Source organism: Salvelinus sp. IW2-2015, unplaced genomic scaffold (assembly GCF_002910315.2).
Source record: "Salvelinus sp. IW2-2015 unplaced genomic scaffold, ASM291031v2 Un_scaffold3661, whole genome shotgun sequence".
Classification (NCBI taxonomy): domain Eukaryota; kingdom Metazoa; phylum Chordata; class Actinopteri; order Salmoniformes; family Salmonidae; genus Salvelinus; species Salvelinus sp. IW2-2015.
The window spans coordinates 57,377-73,948 of record NW_019944938.1 but is presented as its reverse complement, the minus strand read 5'-3'; the positions used below and the strand labels follow the sequence as shown (position 1 = coordinate 73,948).

Genomic DNA, 16,572 nt, shown 5'->3' with positions numbered 1-16,572 from the left:
AAGTGACACTCTGGACATGACTCTGGCCACCGAAGGAGATCACCGTGTCCCTCTGCACAAAACAACACAACACACACAGAGAGAGAGAGAGAACACAAGTTAGTCAAAGAGCGTTAAAACATCAGCTAAAACCTAGTATTATGAGTTGTATTGGTAGAGGAGTTAGGTGGGGTCAGTGTAAAGGTAAGTATCAGAGTTGTATTGTAGAGTGGTTAGGGCTGGGTCAGTGTAAAGGTAGTATAGAGTTTGTATTGTACGAGGGGTTAGGGCTGGGGTCCAGTGTAAAGGTAGTATAAGTTTGTATTGTAAGAGGGGTTAGGGCTGGGGTCAGTGTAAAAGTGGTATTAGTGTGTATTGTGAGCCGGTTAGGGCTGGGGTCAGTGTAAAGGTGGTATAAGAGTTTGATGTGTAGAGGGGTTAGGCTGGGATCAGTGTAAAGTGGTATAGAGTTGTTTGTAGAGGAGTTAGGGCTGGGTCAGTGTAAGGTAGTATATAGTATGTATGTGTGAGGGGTTGGGCTGGGGTCAGTGTAAAAAGTGGTAATATGTTGATTTGTACGAGCGGTTACGGAGCTGGGGTCAGTGTAACGGTGGTTATATAGTTGTATTGTAAGAAGGAGTTAGGGTGGGTTCAGTGTAAAGGTCAGTATAGAGTGTATGTAGATGGAGGTTCTGGGCTGGGTCAGTGTAACAAGGTAGTATATAGTGTTTGTAGAGGGGTAGGGCTGGGGTCAGTGGTAAAGTGGTATAATAGTTTATATTGTACGAAGCGGTTTAGGGCTGGGGTCGTGCTAAAGGTGGGTATAGAGTTGTATTGTAGAGGGGTTTAGGGCTGGGATCTAATGTAAAGGGGTAATTAGTTGTATTGTAGAGGGGTTAGGGGCTGGGGTCAGTGTAAGGTGGTATCGTAGTTTGTATGTAGAGGGGTTAGGGCCTGGGTCAGTTGTAAAGGGTATTAGAGTTGTATTCGTATGAGGGTTAGGGCTGGGGTTCAGTGTAAAGGTGTATAGTAGTTGTATTGTAGAGGGGTTAGGCTGGGGTCAGTGTAAAGGTGGTATAGAGGTTGTATTGTAGAGGGTTAGGGGCTGGGCAGTTGTAAGGGGTTGTATATAGTTGTATTGTATGAGGGGTAGTGCTGGGGTCCAAGTGTAAAGGTGCGTATTAGTTTTTATTGTAGAGGGGTTGGCTGTCCGAGGCTCCTCTCATGGACTATGCCCATCGCTGTGACTATGTCTACGAGGTGGAAGGTGACTGTGTCACAGAGAGATCTGGCCCCACTTACAACCTGTGTCAGGTTTAGGAGAAACCTGTTCCCTGTTACAACCTGTGACCTGTGTTACAAAGAWACCGGTCCCCGGCTGCAACCCGTATCACAGAGAAACCAGTCCCCTTCTACATGCTGTCACAAACAAACCCGTCKCCTGCTACAAACTGTTTGGTCTGAGACACTTTCACTGGACAGACAGCAGGGGGCACTGCCCGCCTTCAACACAGAGAACTTTCTATTTACATGAATATACATAGAGTTGTCCTGATATCAATGGCTTTGGACTGGGGAATTACAATGGGACTGGGAAACAACCCTGCACTGAAACAGAGTTTGCACTTTTCTGATGTGCATTTATCAGGAGTTGACTGTGATGTCTTCATCATTCTCTCTGATGGATCAGTTGGTTGATGATGTGCTCACACCACTAATTGTTGTGTGGTTGATTCCTGCACATGCAGTAAGTCGCTTTGGTTAGTGTCTGGTAAATGTTCAACTTTTTGCTGTCTGATGATCACACCTGTGCCATGATGAGGAAGCAGGTTTTCCTCATCGTTTTGTGACTGGCTATCTAGGCTACTGTAACCTACCAGTGACAGGGACTTATACAGTAGGTCCACTAGGGTGCATGTTATGTCCGAGTCAGTTTTCCTTCTTTAGCTCAATGCAGATTCCACTCAGGACACCATTTTGGTGCCACAATGTACTGCAGCACAGCGCACTTTTWAGGCAACCAGGTGGCATTATGGACACCATTTTGGTTCAATGTACTGGTGACTGTAAAGACAGATGACAAGCACTTTCACAGAGTTTTTTGAAACCTTGTTTGGTATCAGAATGGTTATGGATACTTGCATGAAGATACAATATTTAGGGCAGGAGTATTCAACTCTTACRCTGTGAGGTCTGGAGCCAGCTGGTTTTCTGTTCTACCTGATCATTAATTACACCCATCTGGTGTGCCAGGTCTAAATCAGGCCCTGATTAGAGGGGAACAATGAAAACATGCAGTGGAACCYACTTCGAGGTCCAYAGTTGAGTTTGAGGGTTCTAGAGATATAACAGTAGTTTAACAAAAATGTGAGTGACTATTGATTATTTAGTCATAGTTTATTTAATTWAAAAAAATATGGTTTAAACTTAAAATGTTGCATTTGCACATTTTTCATTTTGCAGTCAGGTTTTGGAGTTGCCTTAAAATGTTCTCAATAACCAGTCACTGTTGCTGAGAATGTTGCAACCATGAAAGTGCTGAAATTGACAGAACTTTATACTGAAAATGTGTTTAAATATAGTCAGTGACTAGGGGTAAAACCTCTCATCGTTACCTGTCAACCTAATTATAACAAACACAGAATGGTTAACTGATATTTCAATGTCTTATTGGTAGATTTACAGTAGATTTCACTGTAATGTACATCTTTGACCACCTAGGATCTGGAAGAAACTTCTCAAAATGTTTTTATGTACAAATGAAAATGACTGCAAGATACTTGTCCTGTACATTGTTATTTTCTAATCAAATTTGAAATGTAATGATTTGAGCATAACTTTTCCCCCACCTCACAGTACACACAATAAGCCAAAAGGACGATCCTGCTGAGCTTTATAAAGCTTACAGATATTTTATTCAAAGTAATTGTGTGTTAGACTGGTTCTGAACAGGCCTTCATTCAAAACCAAACAGGAAATCAAAATGAATCCATTAAAAAAGTCAAAAGGAACACACTCAAACACAAAAAAATGTACAAACATGTAAAACTACATACAAGTCAAATAAATGACATCTTTGTGCCTCCACTGCTGTTGTCACGTTCTTCCATCTCTCCCACATACATTAAGGCTAAAAACAGTTAACCATAATCTATTTACTCCAGTAAACCCACTAGCATTTCAACATAGTAGCACTCTGAGAAGCTAGCAAAGCAAGAGCTGATTAGTAGAACTCAATAAAAAAATATCAAAAGGATGAGAACAGAGTCAAGCAAGTGGAACACTCCCCCTCTAGTGCCGTTTCTGGTTCAGAATAACCACTCTCTCTAGTGCCGTTTCTGGTTCAGAATAACCACTCTCTCTAGTGCCGTTTCTGTTCAGAATAACCACTCTCTCTAGTGCCGTTTCCTGGTATCAGAATACCACTCTCTCTAGTGCCGTTTCTGGTTCAGAATAAACCACTCTCTCTAGTGCCGTTTTTGGTTCAGAATAACCATTCTCTCTAGTGCCGTTTCTGGTTCAGAATAACCACTCTCCTCTAGTGCCGTTTCTGGTTCAGAAATAACCATTCCCCTCTAGTGCCGTTTCTGGTTCAGAATAACCACTCTCTCTAGTGCCGTTTCTGGTTCAGAATAACCACTCTCTCTAGTGCCGTTTCTGGTTCAGAATAACCACTCTCTCTAGTGCCGTTTCTGGTTCAGAATAACCACTCTCTCTAGTGCCGTTTCTGGTTCAGAATAACCACTCTCCTCTAGTGCCGTTTCTGGTTCAGAATAACCACTCCTCTAGTGCCGTTTCTGGTTCAGAATAACCACTCTCCTCTAGTGCCGTTTCTGGTTCAGAATAACCACTCTCTCTAGTGCCGTTTTCTGGTTCAGAATAACCACTCTCTCTAGTGCCGTTTCTGGTTCAGAATAACCACTCTCTCTAGTGCCGTTTCTGGTTCAGAATAACCACTCTCTCTAGTGCCGTTTCTGGTTCAGAATAACCACTCTCTCTAGTGCCGTTTCTGGTTCAGAATAACCACTCTCTCTAGTGCCGTTTCTGGTTCAGAATACTCTCTCTACCGTGCGTTTTCTTCTGGTTCAGAATAAACCACTCTCTCTAGTGCCGGTTTCTGGTTTCAGAATAACCACTCTCTAGTGCCGTTTCTGGTTCAGAAATAACGCACTCTTCTCTTAGTGCCGTTTCTGGTTCAGAATAACCACTCTCTCTAGTGCCTGTTTCTGTTCGAAATAACCCTCTCCCTAGTGCCGTTTCTGGTTCAGAATAACCACTCTCTCTAGTGCCGTTTCTGGTTCAGAATAACCACTCTCTCTAGTGCCGTTTCTGGCTCAGCATAACCAGTAGTAGCGTTTCTGGTCCAGAATTCTTTTAAAAGACCCACCACGTATTGCATGCACTCTGTTCAGGACTGTTCCATGAGAAACTTCAATCTTCTTCTCCTTCAAAAAAAGAATAGTGACTAACTTGAGGCCTACAGAGAGGATATTCCTGTGACAGGAGCGTTATTTTTTGTCCGCGTGTGGAAGCTAGTAAGGCTTTACAGATCTGAAGATAGAAGACAGAGATCARAACACATTTAGAAGAGAGAGAATTATCAAGTTTGGTTTCTAGGCTGTTCCCAGAACCCAGATTAAGACTACTCCTGGAAATAAAATCATCCTCAATGGAGAATCTCTATTGAAAGTCCAGGAGACAAGCCTCTAATTTTCTAAAACAAGTGTCACCCATTATGGTGAAGGTTAGGACTGTGTAAGGGTAAACTGATCCTAGATCTGCTGCAGCAGGAAACTTCTAACTAAAGCCAGTTCTCTGATCCTGTGTTGTGGTGCTGCTGTAGTCAAGTTATTTACTCTCCAACAGACTACAGTACTACACCCTCAAACCTACATAGAAAATGCCTTAGTGATGAAAAGTGCACAAACAAGTTATGTTAAAAACAGATGTAGGAATATACGCTTGATGTAAAACCAACCGCCAGTCTTCTTCCTGAAACGTCACTTGAATATGCCCGGGTTGAGCTTTTCTTTAACCCAAGTTAAAACCAACCGCCAGTCTTCTTCCTGAAACATCACTTGAATATGCCTGGGTTGAGCTTTTCTTTAACCCAAGTTTTTCAGTTATTGCACATTTCTAAAATGGCAGACAGTTTCTCAGGATGACTGTTTGGTCCATCAGTGACAAACTGCCTCCTGCAGTAACAGTATTAGAACAGACTATTCCTTATGGGTTCATCAGTAACTCCTAGATCCTATTAACATGAAACAAGACTTTGTACCTCAACTGGAGGACTCCCATCTTWGAAACCCTGAAAGGCCTCCGCCTCATGTTTCACACACAAGTTGGAATGAAAATAAGGCCAACGTCTGAGGTGTTTTACGCTGGAGATGGCATCCTCCTGCCCTTCAGACCATCTTAGAGAGTCTAGCTAAACCTTATGATGTTGACCATTCAAACATCCTGTAATACCCCAATGGGAGTGGGGTGAGTAGTGTCATCATAACAGCAGTCTGGTGTCTGTAGCTTCCCTCAGCTCCTACAATCAAAACAGAAAACCACAAAGAAAATCCACAAACCAAAACCTGAATAAAAGAAACAAAACCAAAACGTTGAGTCAAATCTAAATAAAATTTAATGATTGCATGTTCAAAGTAAAACAATCAAAACAAAAAGGACCAAAAACAAAACAAAAATCTATACCAACAAAAATAAATCACAAAGGCCGTAAATTCTTCTTTAGCTCGAGATGAGCAGTAAAAAACAAAAAACAACTCTTTAACTCTCCGATCAGTAGTCTACGCTTCGACGAAAAAAATAAAAGTTAGTCTCTCAGAAAGAAAATTCAAGAAAAAGTTAGAGAAAACTTTTTTTTTTTTTTACAAAAACAGCAAACTGGATGAGAGAGCTGTGTTGCCCCACTCTGTTAGATTCAGCCTTCGTACCGGTTGTTCAGATGTCCCAACTACTACTGGTGAGGGGAAATMAYTKATAACGGTAAGCATCTTCCCTATTCACAAAAGCTTCTCAGAGGACTGAATGCTGATCTAGGATCAGCTCCTGTCCATATAAATCTTACTTATTAATGATCTAGAAGGCCAAACTGATCCTAGATCAGCATGTGAATACAGGCCCTGGGATCATATCCTTCCATTTCTTTGGTCCTTCTTAAACATGTTCCTACTTTAAAATCTCCAGACCTTTTTTTACATGGCCCCTCAGAGAGTCAACTTTTAAAAGACCCCCAAAAAGGGACACACACGCTGCTATGTAATGGTACCATCCAGTACCTAACGTGCGGTGTATAAAACTGAATCCGCAAGGTGAGAGAAGACCAATGTATGGTTTACGTCAAAACAGCTGACTATCGCTCTGACATTATATAATAAGGATTTAAAAAGTGCTTTCCTTTTAAAATGGCTGGAGACAGTGGATGGCTTGACAGGGTGGTTAKCTTAAGGCATCTATGTCTACACTGGAACCAGCGTCTAAGACAMCATGCTTCCTCCTACAGTGGGGGACTAGACGTATGAATGTGGCGCATCCTTCTCCAAGTCCCTACCGTGGTCCTACCATTCATATGGCACATAGTGACACTAGTTTAGTCTCACAGGAAAAACAATCTAGTCTTGAATTGTGAAATTGGTCACCATATCAGGATGGACATAGATAACTGCGTTTGGAACATCCCAAATCATGAGTAAAAAAAACAAGAGAAATATCAAACTCAGCCTAGACTCTCTGTTAGACTAGTACAACGATGCAGAGTGAGAATGGGCTTAGTGAGAAGGCTAAAAACAAGTTTGTTTTGTCAAACTGAGGCAATTTACCCTCCATATTAGAAGCCTAGTGTGAGGTTTCTCTCCTCCCTCTATCACCTCCCCTCCCTCTTCTCTCTCTACTTGTGGCCTTTGCTGGTCTTGAACGACACCTGTAGGATCTTGTCCCCGAGGCGGTAACCGTTGAGGCTGCCGATCGCCATGGCGGCCTCCTCGTAGTTCGTCATGGTAACAAAGCCGAAGCCTTTGCACTTGTTGGTATTGAAGTCYCGGATGACCTTGACGTTGGTGACGGCGCCGAAGGGCCCAAACATCTGCCACAGGATGCCCTCGTCGGCGTCCTGGCCCAGGTTGTAGATGAAGATGCACCAGCCAGAGGTGGCGTTCCCCGYCACACTCACCCCAGACATACCGCTCATATGGTCCACAGACATCGGAGAAAARCTGGGGGAGGACAGAGGGGGCTAGGGTTACCACTCTGTCTCTCTTCACTGATGTGCTCCACACTCCTTTTAGAGAACCTGAGAGAGGACAACACTTCCAGTGTGTGTGTGTCTGTTACCTGAATCTCTGAGCCTGGTGGTGAACTGGCCCTCCAAAGCGTCGTCCCTGGTTGTGGTAGAGCTGAGAMATGAGCTGAGTGTTCTTGGCCTGGTTGGGGCTGGCAGCAAACTTCACTGTGATTGGCTCAGCAGATCCGGGGGGTTTCTGTCCGTTCAGGTCTTTGATGGCGTCCTCGGCCTCTGCTCGCTTGTCAAACCGGATGAACGCCACCCCCCGAGACAGGCCTGGGAAAAGAAATGAACAGGTTCAGCTGAGAGACAGACGAACACAGCGAGGCCTGGTTCTAGAGTGTGTGTCTGTGTGGTCCTACCCGAGGCCTGGTCGACCAGCACCCGGGAGTTGATGATGCGTCCGTAGCGAGCGAACATGTCCTCCACGTCTTTCTGGGWCATGGTCTTGGGCAGGCCACTGATGTACAGGTTGGCGTCTTTAATGGTGTCAGAGCTCGGCCGCGCATATGAAACCTAACACCAGAGGGCAGCACAGAGCACATTAAACACCACTGACAATATCCTCAGTACTACACACTGATTACACACAACACTGAATTATATCTAGCCAGAAATGAGAAATTACTTTCAAATAAAAGTGGATGTTGGAAGGTTGGTTTTATTATGTTTGTATATTTTTATGCAATCTTGGCAAATTAATGTTTTGTAATTGCCTTATGTTTTGAATTTACAAAAACATGAGTTTACTTTTATAAAGCCTTCATGAGTAATGTCTCCAAAACTAGAAAATTAAAAAGTGAAAAAAGGTGCCTTGACTGACCATTGTGGCTTTTACGTAGAAAAAACATTCCCTTAGTAAACCGTGGTGGGCAATATCGAAGTAGGAGTTTCCAAGTTTCAAAATGACYTAAACTACTATTATAGTACCAAAATCAACATAGGGAAAAACATTAAGGAGTGTGGTTTTTTTCTCGCGTACCAAACCAAATAAAAAGTTCCAAACTTAAAATCATAAATGAACGTGTAAAAATATCAACCTGAAGTAGTGGTGCTGAATAAAGAAATGTAAATAAAGTTTAGTCCTCAATAAGGCTGAAAATACGGTTGCACTTCTCTACTCCATCCGTCAGAAGCGGGGCCAGTGATCTATCAGACGCGGTCTTGTCCTGTCTAATATAGACCCATACTAACGCCGATTCCCAAATCCAACCCTGAACCACTGGCACTACATGCCCGTCTGAAACGAATGGGTTGGTATTAGCAAAGGGAAAAGAACGGCTAACATAACACCATATTGCTAACACCCACACAATCCTTTCAGATCCATAGGAGGGCCTAGGAGGAAGCGTCTAGGGGTGGATTTGCCGGTCAGCCTCAGTAGAGAAGGGCTAGTTTAAATGACATGACATGGTTGGGTTGACACAGTACTGTAGGAACACCTTATTGCACGTTACCTTGATAGTTTTAGACTGTAGCCTTAGTCCATTCAGAGTATTGATAGCTCTTTCTGCATCGCTAGGGGTAAGATAGTTAACAAATCCGTACCCTAAACTGTGGCCTAGAGAAAAAAAAGGAAAACAATAAAATAAAAAAAACGTTGTATAGTTTCAAATAAATCGGCACACTGGTGAAATAAATGATTCAACAAAACAAATCTACACAATGCATGCTGGTCGTAAAACAAGTCACAAAGAAATAGGCTTCAACCTAACTGGACTGTTTTCCTGGAATAAGGAAAGCCGAGCCCCTCACGGACAGATCGAGAGCATGGGTAAATATCTACACCAACAGCCTTATACAAAAAAACACAACTAGTGGAGGACAAATGTTCAAATTGCAGCGAGACATAGTCCTAAACAGAACATATGACATGAAGCTGTTTGCATAGATACCACAAACATCTCACCACAAAGTTACTAGTGAGCATGTCAAAGATGTCTGTCTCATCAGCAGTTCTCATACACCTACAAGAGGCAGACAGGGCAGCACACCAGTTACTCTACACACTGACTGGTTGGCTTGAACAAACATGTTATGGAGGTGCCCTTCGTAAAATTTCAACAATTATGGGGGTCCCCACGGTTTGTTAAAAGGTACCCGAGTCGTGTTCAGTAGGACGCAACATAGCAAAAATGTTCACCAAACACACCCCTGTAAAATGTGAGCCCTACACACAGACCAACTCCTCCATCCATTCTACTCCAAGGTCAGAGGTCACACACCTGTAGTGCATTGTGGGACAAGGTGTTCCGTACCTGCCACTTTGTCCCGTATGAGCTTGGCGGACTCCACCTCGCCAATGCTGCTGAAGAGGCTGCGTAGCTCGTCCTGGCTCATGCTCTGGGGAAGGTAGTTGACTATCAGGTTGGTCTTGGCATCCGTCACCTCATCTCCTCCTCCCATGTGATCCTCGTAGCCGTTGGACATGTCATACACCTCCTGGGGAGGGGAGAGAGAGAGGGGGCACAGTTAAGAGAAAAACAGGCATTCGGAAGTAAACCAGCATGGCTGAAACGTCAACYGGATGCAGACTTTAAATCATTAAAGGAAAACAATATATAATATTCATACAATTCTACATGCAACATTGTAAACATAGCATCCTAATCTACAGAGCCTAATTACGCCTCAGATTTAGGACCACCATCGTGGCTGGTAGCAGTGACTGTAGCTCCTCGAACCCACAAGTTAATCAATCACCTGCAGTACTTTTACAGCCAGACTCAACTCTCAGCTACATAATCATGGACCACACATCATTTTTTAAAACACACCTATACCCAGCCAACCCCGACACTGCTCTGMGACAAGAGGTTGAGATCCAGAGACCACAAACGTCACAGAACATTGAGATGGTTGTGTAGAATGGAGAAACTCCCCGTCAGCCCCAACACATTTCATTTATTTCTGCAGCGTTCTAAATCACTTCATCCCACTGACAAGAGTTCTAAACCAGGGGTAACCAACCATTCCTTCCGGAGAAGCTTTGAGGCGTTGATTAGTAGAATCAGCCATCATGGATGTTAGAACAGGCCTTGTGAGCAAACGCCTGCTTACCCAGCAGGGGTCACGTTAACGCAGAATTCTGCGTTTTTCACGCAGAAAATAAAAAATGTGTATCTTGCTGCGTTTTGTAAAAGCAAATGTAAAAAGCTTATTGTAATTCCTGCTCAGTATCAGCCAAATTTTTGCTTCCGTTGCACTTCCCCACTCAGATGAGATTTCGCAAACGGGCTTTATTTGAGCAGACAGCACTGACTGATGTGTAGCTACTTCTCTCCGTTAGTTTTCTAGGTGTAGGCTCATTTTCTCCGGTAAAACGCAACGGTTTTATGGTAAAATGCTCAATTAAATTGAAGCAAAACATTAGGAAATGTACCTGGCTACATTCTTTCTGATAAACATTAGAAATATGATGACCATGTAACTTTTTTTTTGCAAGAAATACATTTTCTTACATATGAGAAAGCAAGGTATCTGTGTGACTGCTAGCCAAATAGGCTTGCACTTCTGTTGCCATCTGATGAAAATGAAGCTATTTTCTGCAGAATGTATTGCACTGTGTTTCCTGTGAAGCAAAACTATAGTTGTGCACCCCCCCCCCCCCATCACTCTAGTGAAGCAACAACAAAAAACAACTTTCAATATAAAACTCAGGAGAAATAGTTTAAAAACAGATTTTTTTCTGGTCTGAGTTTTGAAAATGCAGATTTCTGAACTCCAACACGACCCCTGCCCAGTGTGAAGAGGGTTAGCTAGCTGCTACCACCGATCTGAACATTGCATCCCCTTGACCAGGCCTCAGTGCTGTGTTCTGACAGCCCCTCTGAATGAATGGAGCTCTATCTGATTGTGTATTCTGTGGGGTAAGACAGTTAGCCATCCAGCAGGCCCTTGGATGAATGAAACTGCTGTATTTCACTAGTAAACATGATGACCAATACTGATGGGTCTGACTACAAGGATCATTTCTATGCCTTTTTCTCTACTTGCGAGATATTAACATACTGGTATAAATATGTATTATAAGTGTAGATACTCAAACACTTCCTCTTATGATGCTTGTGTATAGAGTGATATTGAAACCCCAGTGTTTAAATCAAATCAAATCTTATTGGTCACATACACATCGTTAGCAGATGTTCATTCGAGTGTAGCGAAATGCTTGTGCTTCTAGTTCCGACCGTGCAGTAATATCTAACAAGTAATTTAACAATTTCACAACAACTACCTTATACACACAAGTGTAAAGGAAAGAATAAGAATATGTACATATAAATATGGATGAGCGATGGCCGAACGACATAGGCAAGATGCAGTAGATGGTATAGAGTACAGTATATACATATGAGATGAGTAATGTAGGGTATGTAAACATTATATAAAGTGGCATTGTTTAAAGTGACTAGTGATACATTTATTACATCAATTTGTTTATTAACAACACATTTGAAAACCATGGGCCAAAGCATAACATATTAATGCAATCTGATTAAATAGCTAGCTAGATTACAGTTGTTKCAATATAATTACTTCAGGACTGATCTAGATCCTCCCCCAATGGGAAAAGTCATACTCACTTTTAGGTACCTGATGTGGCCTCTTCGAACAGCCATGAAGACCCCMCACTGCTCCCAAAGCTGGAGGAGGTATCACAAACAAAATAATGTATATGGGACKAACAAAAAAATAATAGGGGTGAAGAGGAGGTAGGGTTTGTTTTCAAACAAAATGAGTAATGACCTAAACAAAAACGAAACGGTAAATTGGGTCTCCCCCTTCTGACGCACCTGTGAAGAAGAGCAGAGCATTCTTTTGTTAGTCCCTGAGTGGCTAACTAACCTACGACCACTGAGCTATTACGACTATTATCTTGATTACTTATGATTTGTGGCATGTTTAGTTAGCAACTAGACTGTACACAGACAGTAACTAGCTAGCAAGTTGGCGAACTAACGTATTAGCCAACTACTGTAGCTAGATTTGGCCTGTTTGTGGCTAAGGTTACCACATCGAGCACTACTGTAGACAAATAAGAGCAAAACATTCGAACCGTAACGTTAGTTACTAGTTTGTGTGAGCTAGCTAACGTTAGTACCTAGCGAGTTATATACATATCTACTAACAACTATTTACGCAAGGGGGCGTGAACACGTTGGTTGCTTACTAGCTGCCTAGTTAATAACTAGTTAGCAGCAGCTACTACTACTTTCCTAACTGCAAAAGGAAGAAAATAACATTTGCTAACGCAAAACTAATGGACATTGCCCAGCTAATTAGCGAACACATTGTTACAGGAAATCGTTAGCTAACTAGGCCATATGCCCACCGTTCCCTTATTTTCGCGAGCTTATGTTGAAAGCGGTCCCTCTCTCGCACCTAAAACCCCGACACCCTGCTCAGGGCCTTGTTAGCTACAGTTAGCCACCTAGCTAGATTAGCCAAACTGGGGGGGAAAATTGCTCAAATATCATTCTATCTGTGGTTAGCTAGCTGGCACTGGTGGGGCCTCCAAACCTGCATGGCTGGCATTCGGCTTTGTTATAGCAGAGCGAAATTGTAAATCAACAACTGGATTACTATAATATAGCTAGTTCGACAACCATATAGCTAACTTACCAGCTTTTTGTCCTTGGTGCTGTTCTTTCGTTCCGTTGTTTTAGCTAGCTAACGTTAGCTGACAGCTCCTTCTCGAAGGCACCAAAATCAAGGGAGGACCGGTGACGAAGGCAGTTCCACGCCCACCTCTGCAAATGATTTGTTACTGCCCTTGCCAATTACAGATGTGGCTACATACCAGGGTGATTCTGCAACTACGGGCACTTCTATGTCCTCGGAGGCAATTTTGGGGATTTTATTTAAACATATATGTTTTTATTCTTTATATGTTAAGTTCACAGTACAATCACCCCGGATATTTTGAACACCTCTCTATCAAGTATTTTAGCTACTTTTCAGATGCATTTTATACCTAAATTTCACTGTTATGTCCTTGTCCCTGACCCAGACTTTTGAGCTTCTACTATGTTTTTCTATGAGAAAACATTAATAATTACACATTATATCATGTTATCTACTAGAGAAAGTGTCAATTAAATAAAACTTATATCAATATTTGTTGTGAGTATGCCATTTATATTGTTTTTTTATACAAAATATACCTGTCCTTTGGTAGTGGTGTCATTTCCACCACTGAGGGCAAATTCCTCAAAGTTTTTTCAAGAGAATGTTAATTTAGTTACCATGGAAACTTACTGTGACACATGGCTGCAGCAGACAGTTGGTCCAGATGTGATGTAAATATTGCTTGTGTAGAGAATACTTTTGTCAGTCATTTCCAAACAGGCTATAATTTCTTGTAGAATTTTTTATAAACACTGACAACTAAAATATTGTGTTATGGGTATTATTAATAATAATAAGGCCAGCATCCCGGAGACGCCTCTTCACTGTTGACGTCAAGACTGGTGTTTTGCAGGTACTATTTAATGAAGCTGCCAGTTAAGGACTTGTGAGGCGTCTGTTTCTCAAACTAGACCCTAATGTACTTGTCCTCTTGCTCAGTTTTGCACCGGGCCTCCCACTCTTTCTATTCTGGTTAGAGCCAGTTTGCACTGTTCTGTGAAGGGAGTAGTACACAGCGTTGTATGAGATCTTCAGTTTCTTGGCAATTTCTCACATGGAATAGCCTTCATTTCTCAGAGCAAGAATAGACTGACGAGTTTCAGAAGAAAGGTCTTTGTTTCCAGCCATTTGGAGCCTGTAATCGAACCCACAAATGCTGATGCTCCAGATACTCAACTAGTCTAAAGAAGGCCAGTTTTATTGCTTCTTTAATCAGAACAACAGTTTTCAGCCATGATAATATAATTGCAAATGGGTTTTCTAATGATCAATTAGCCTTTTAAAATGATAAACTTGTATTAGCTAACACAACGTGCCATTGGAACACAGGAATGATGTTTGCTGATAATGGGCCTCTGTACACCTACGTATTCCATCAAACTAAAAATCAGCCGTGTCCAGCTACAATAGTCATTTACAACATTAACAATGTCTACATTGTATTTCTGATCAATTTTAATGGACAAAAAAAAAWWTTGCTTTTCTTTCAAAACCAAGGACATTTCTAAGTGACCCCAAACTTTTGAATGGTAGTGTACATTCCTGAATAGGACGATTGCAGCTATTATCGGATATTATATCTAGACAAATCAAAGACAATTATAATACTGTTAAAAATGGTGTTTCAATAACTTTTAATTTCTGAACGCTTGCAGGGCCAAAGTGCCCGAAGTTGCAGAATCCCCCAYATACAAACCGGTAAGTTAAAGTCACACGATAGCCACACAGCACAGTATCAACCAGTCAATTACTCAAAAGCCGTGCAGGGTAGTTTAAAAATGTCATTAATATATCATCTGCAGGACATGTGACAATTTATTGTGATGGAGTGGTTTCTTTAACCAGCATGTATTTACATCAGTGAACAAAATCAAACAAACCAAAACAGAGGCCATTACATATTCCAGTTGATCCTTATGAAACGAAGGAAGTGTGTGCAGAAGTGTAGGACACGTTCCAACACTTTTAGAGTACACCTTCCTTCCTCCCTTCACGGATGTGTATACATACATTAGTTTAATGAAAGAAAGATGATCACTCTTAAGCAGTTACACCAACAAGATCGGGGATGATTACATCAATTACCTGTAATGGTACCCTAGGGCCTCTGGAGCTGCCCAGACAACTATTAACTTTAAGGTCCACAGCATCATGAACTTTACCAAGTTCCAGGACATAGTATATCTAAAGTAGATTCTCAGTCCAGAATACTGCCACTCTGGTTCAGGCCCACTCCCTGTCCAGTATTCCATACTCCAACAGAGGCTGGTCCCTCATCAGCTGAGCCACACTCACAAACCCTACAGTCTGAGAGCGAGAGCGAGAGCGAGAGCGAGAGCGAGAGCGAGAGCGAGAGAGAGAGAGAGAGAGAGAGAGAGAGAGAGAGACCAGTATGGTTACACCAGGCACTACTGTACCTGATCTTGTCCAATAAGAAACACAAAATTCTATTTTCTGTTGTAAAATGTTTTGCTACATGACCCTTATGTTGTTCCACTATACCCCACAGTGCCCTCTAGTGGTTCCCACCTCCACTAGCGCCACTGCCAGCGATGACCAGATGATGAAGCGCAGAACAAAAAGCAAGGCCTCCTCCAGCTTCACCTGGCAGCCCTGAGGGAGAGGACACACACACAACTGGGTAAGGAGAGTGACATCTCTCTGGAATGAAATGCTGCCCAAGTGTGTATGTACAGTGGGGCAAAAAAGTATTTAGTCAGCCACCAATTGTGCAAGTTCTCCCACTTAAAAAGATGAGAGGCCTGTAATTTTCATCATAGGTACACTTCAACTATGACAGACAAAATGAGAAAAAAAATCCAGAAAATCACATTGTAGGAATTTTAATGAATTTATTTGCAAAATTATGGTGGAAAATAAGTATTTGGTCACCTACAAACAAGCAAGATTTCTGGCTCTCACAGACCTGTAACTTCTTTCTTTAAGAGGCTCCTCTGTCCTCCACTCAGTTACCTGTATTAATGGCACCTGTTTGAACTTGTTATCAGTATAAAAAGACACCTGTCCACAACCTCAAACAGTCACACTCCAAACTCCACATGGCCAAGACCAAAGAAGCTGTCAAAGGACACCAGAAACAAAATGTGAGACCTGCACCAGGCTGGGAAGACTGAATCTGTAATAAGGTAAGCAGCTTGGTTTTGAAGAAATCAACTGTGGGAGCAATTATTAGAAATGGAAGATACAAGACCACTGATAATCTCCCTCGATCTGGCGGCTCCACGCAAGAATCTCACCCCGTGCGGTCAAAATGATCACAAGAAAAGGTGAGCAAAAATCCCAGAACCTAGTGAATGACCTGCAGAGAGCTGGGACCAAAGTAAACAAAGCCTACCATCAGTAACAACTACGCCGCCAGGGACTCAAATCCTGCAGTGCCAGACGTGTCCCCCTGCTTAAGCCAGTACATGTCCAGGCCCGTCTAGAGTTTGCTAGAGAGCATTTGGATGATCCAGAAGAAGATTGGGAGAATGTCATATGTCAGATGAAACCAAAATAGAACTTTTTGGTAAAAAACTCAACTCGTCGTGTTTGGAGGACAAAAGAATGCTGAGTTGCATCCAAAGAACACCATACCTACTGTGAAGCATGGGGTGGAAACATCATGCTTTGGGGCTTTTTTTCGCAAAGGGACAGGAACGACTGATCCGTGT

At 42.3% G+C, this 16,572-nt stretch overlaps 2 protein-coding genes and 1 long non-coding RNA gene across 5 annotated transcripts in view; all 3 read right to left on the bottom strand.

Annotated features, from left to right (window-relative positions):
- Positions 1-5,591: 5,591 nt before the first annotated feature.
- On the bottom strand, positions 5,592-12,998 carry LOC112076286 (ELAV-like protein 1). Of its 3 annotated transcripts, none has more exons than XM_024143125.2 (7): positions 12,893-12,998; positions 11,854-12,063; positions 9,496-9,712; positions 8,728-8,831; positions 7,633-7,786; positions 7,321-7,546; positions 5,592-7,202 (listed from the first exon to the last, which is right to left on the bottom strand). In XM_024143125.2, exons 2-7 carry the CDS (start codon positions 11,887-11,889, stop codon positions 6,878-6,880), a joined length of 1,062 nt encoding a protein of 353 aa, XP_023998893.1. In that variant the 5' UTR covers positions 11,890-12,063; positions 12,893-12,998; the 3' UTR covers positions 5,592-6,877. The 3 variants fall into 3 exon arrangements, with proteins under 3 accessions (XP_023998893.1, XP_023998896.1, XP_023998897.1); XM_024143128.2 differs by having other exon boundaries at positions 9,529-9,712; XM_024143129.2 differs by lacking the exons at positions 8,728-8,831; positions 11,854-12,063; positions 12,893-12,998 and having other exon boundaries at positions 9,529-9,617.
- A 1,517-nt stretch (positions 12,999-14,515) lies between these two features.
- On the bottom strand, positions 14,516-15,513 carry LOC112076289 (uncharacterized). Its single transcript, XR_002895150.2, has 2 exons — positions 15,428-15,513; positions 14,516-15,205 (listed from the first exon to the last, which is right to left on the bottom strand). It is a non-coding gene; the product is annotated as an uncharacterized lncRNA (long non-coding RNA).
- Positions 15,514-16,205: 692 nt separating this feature from the next.
- LOC139025971 (tetraspanin-36-like) overlaps positions 16,206-16,572 on the bottom strand; it is a 6,658-nt gene continuing 6,291 nt past the window's right edge. The window contains exon 5 of the mRNA XM_070441246.1: positions 16,206-16,217. Within this exon, the coding sequence (XP_070297347.1) occupies positions 16,206-16,217 (12 nt within the window). The remainder of the gene's footprint in view (positions 16,218-16,572) is intronic.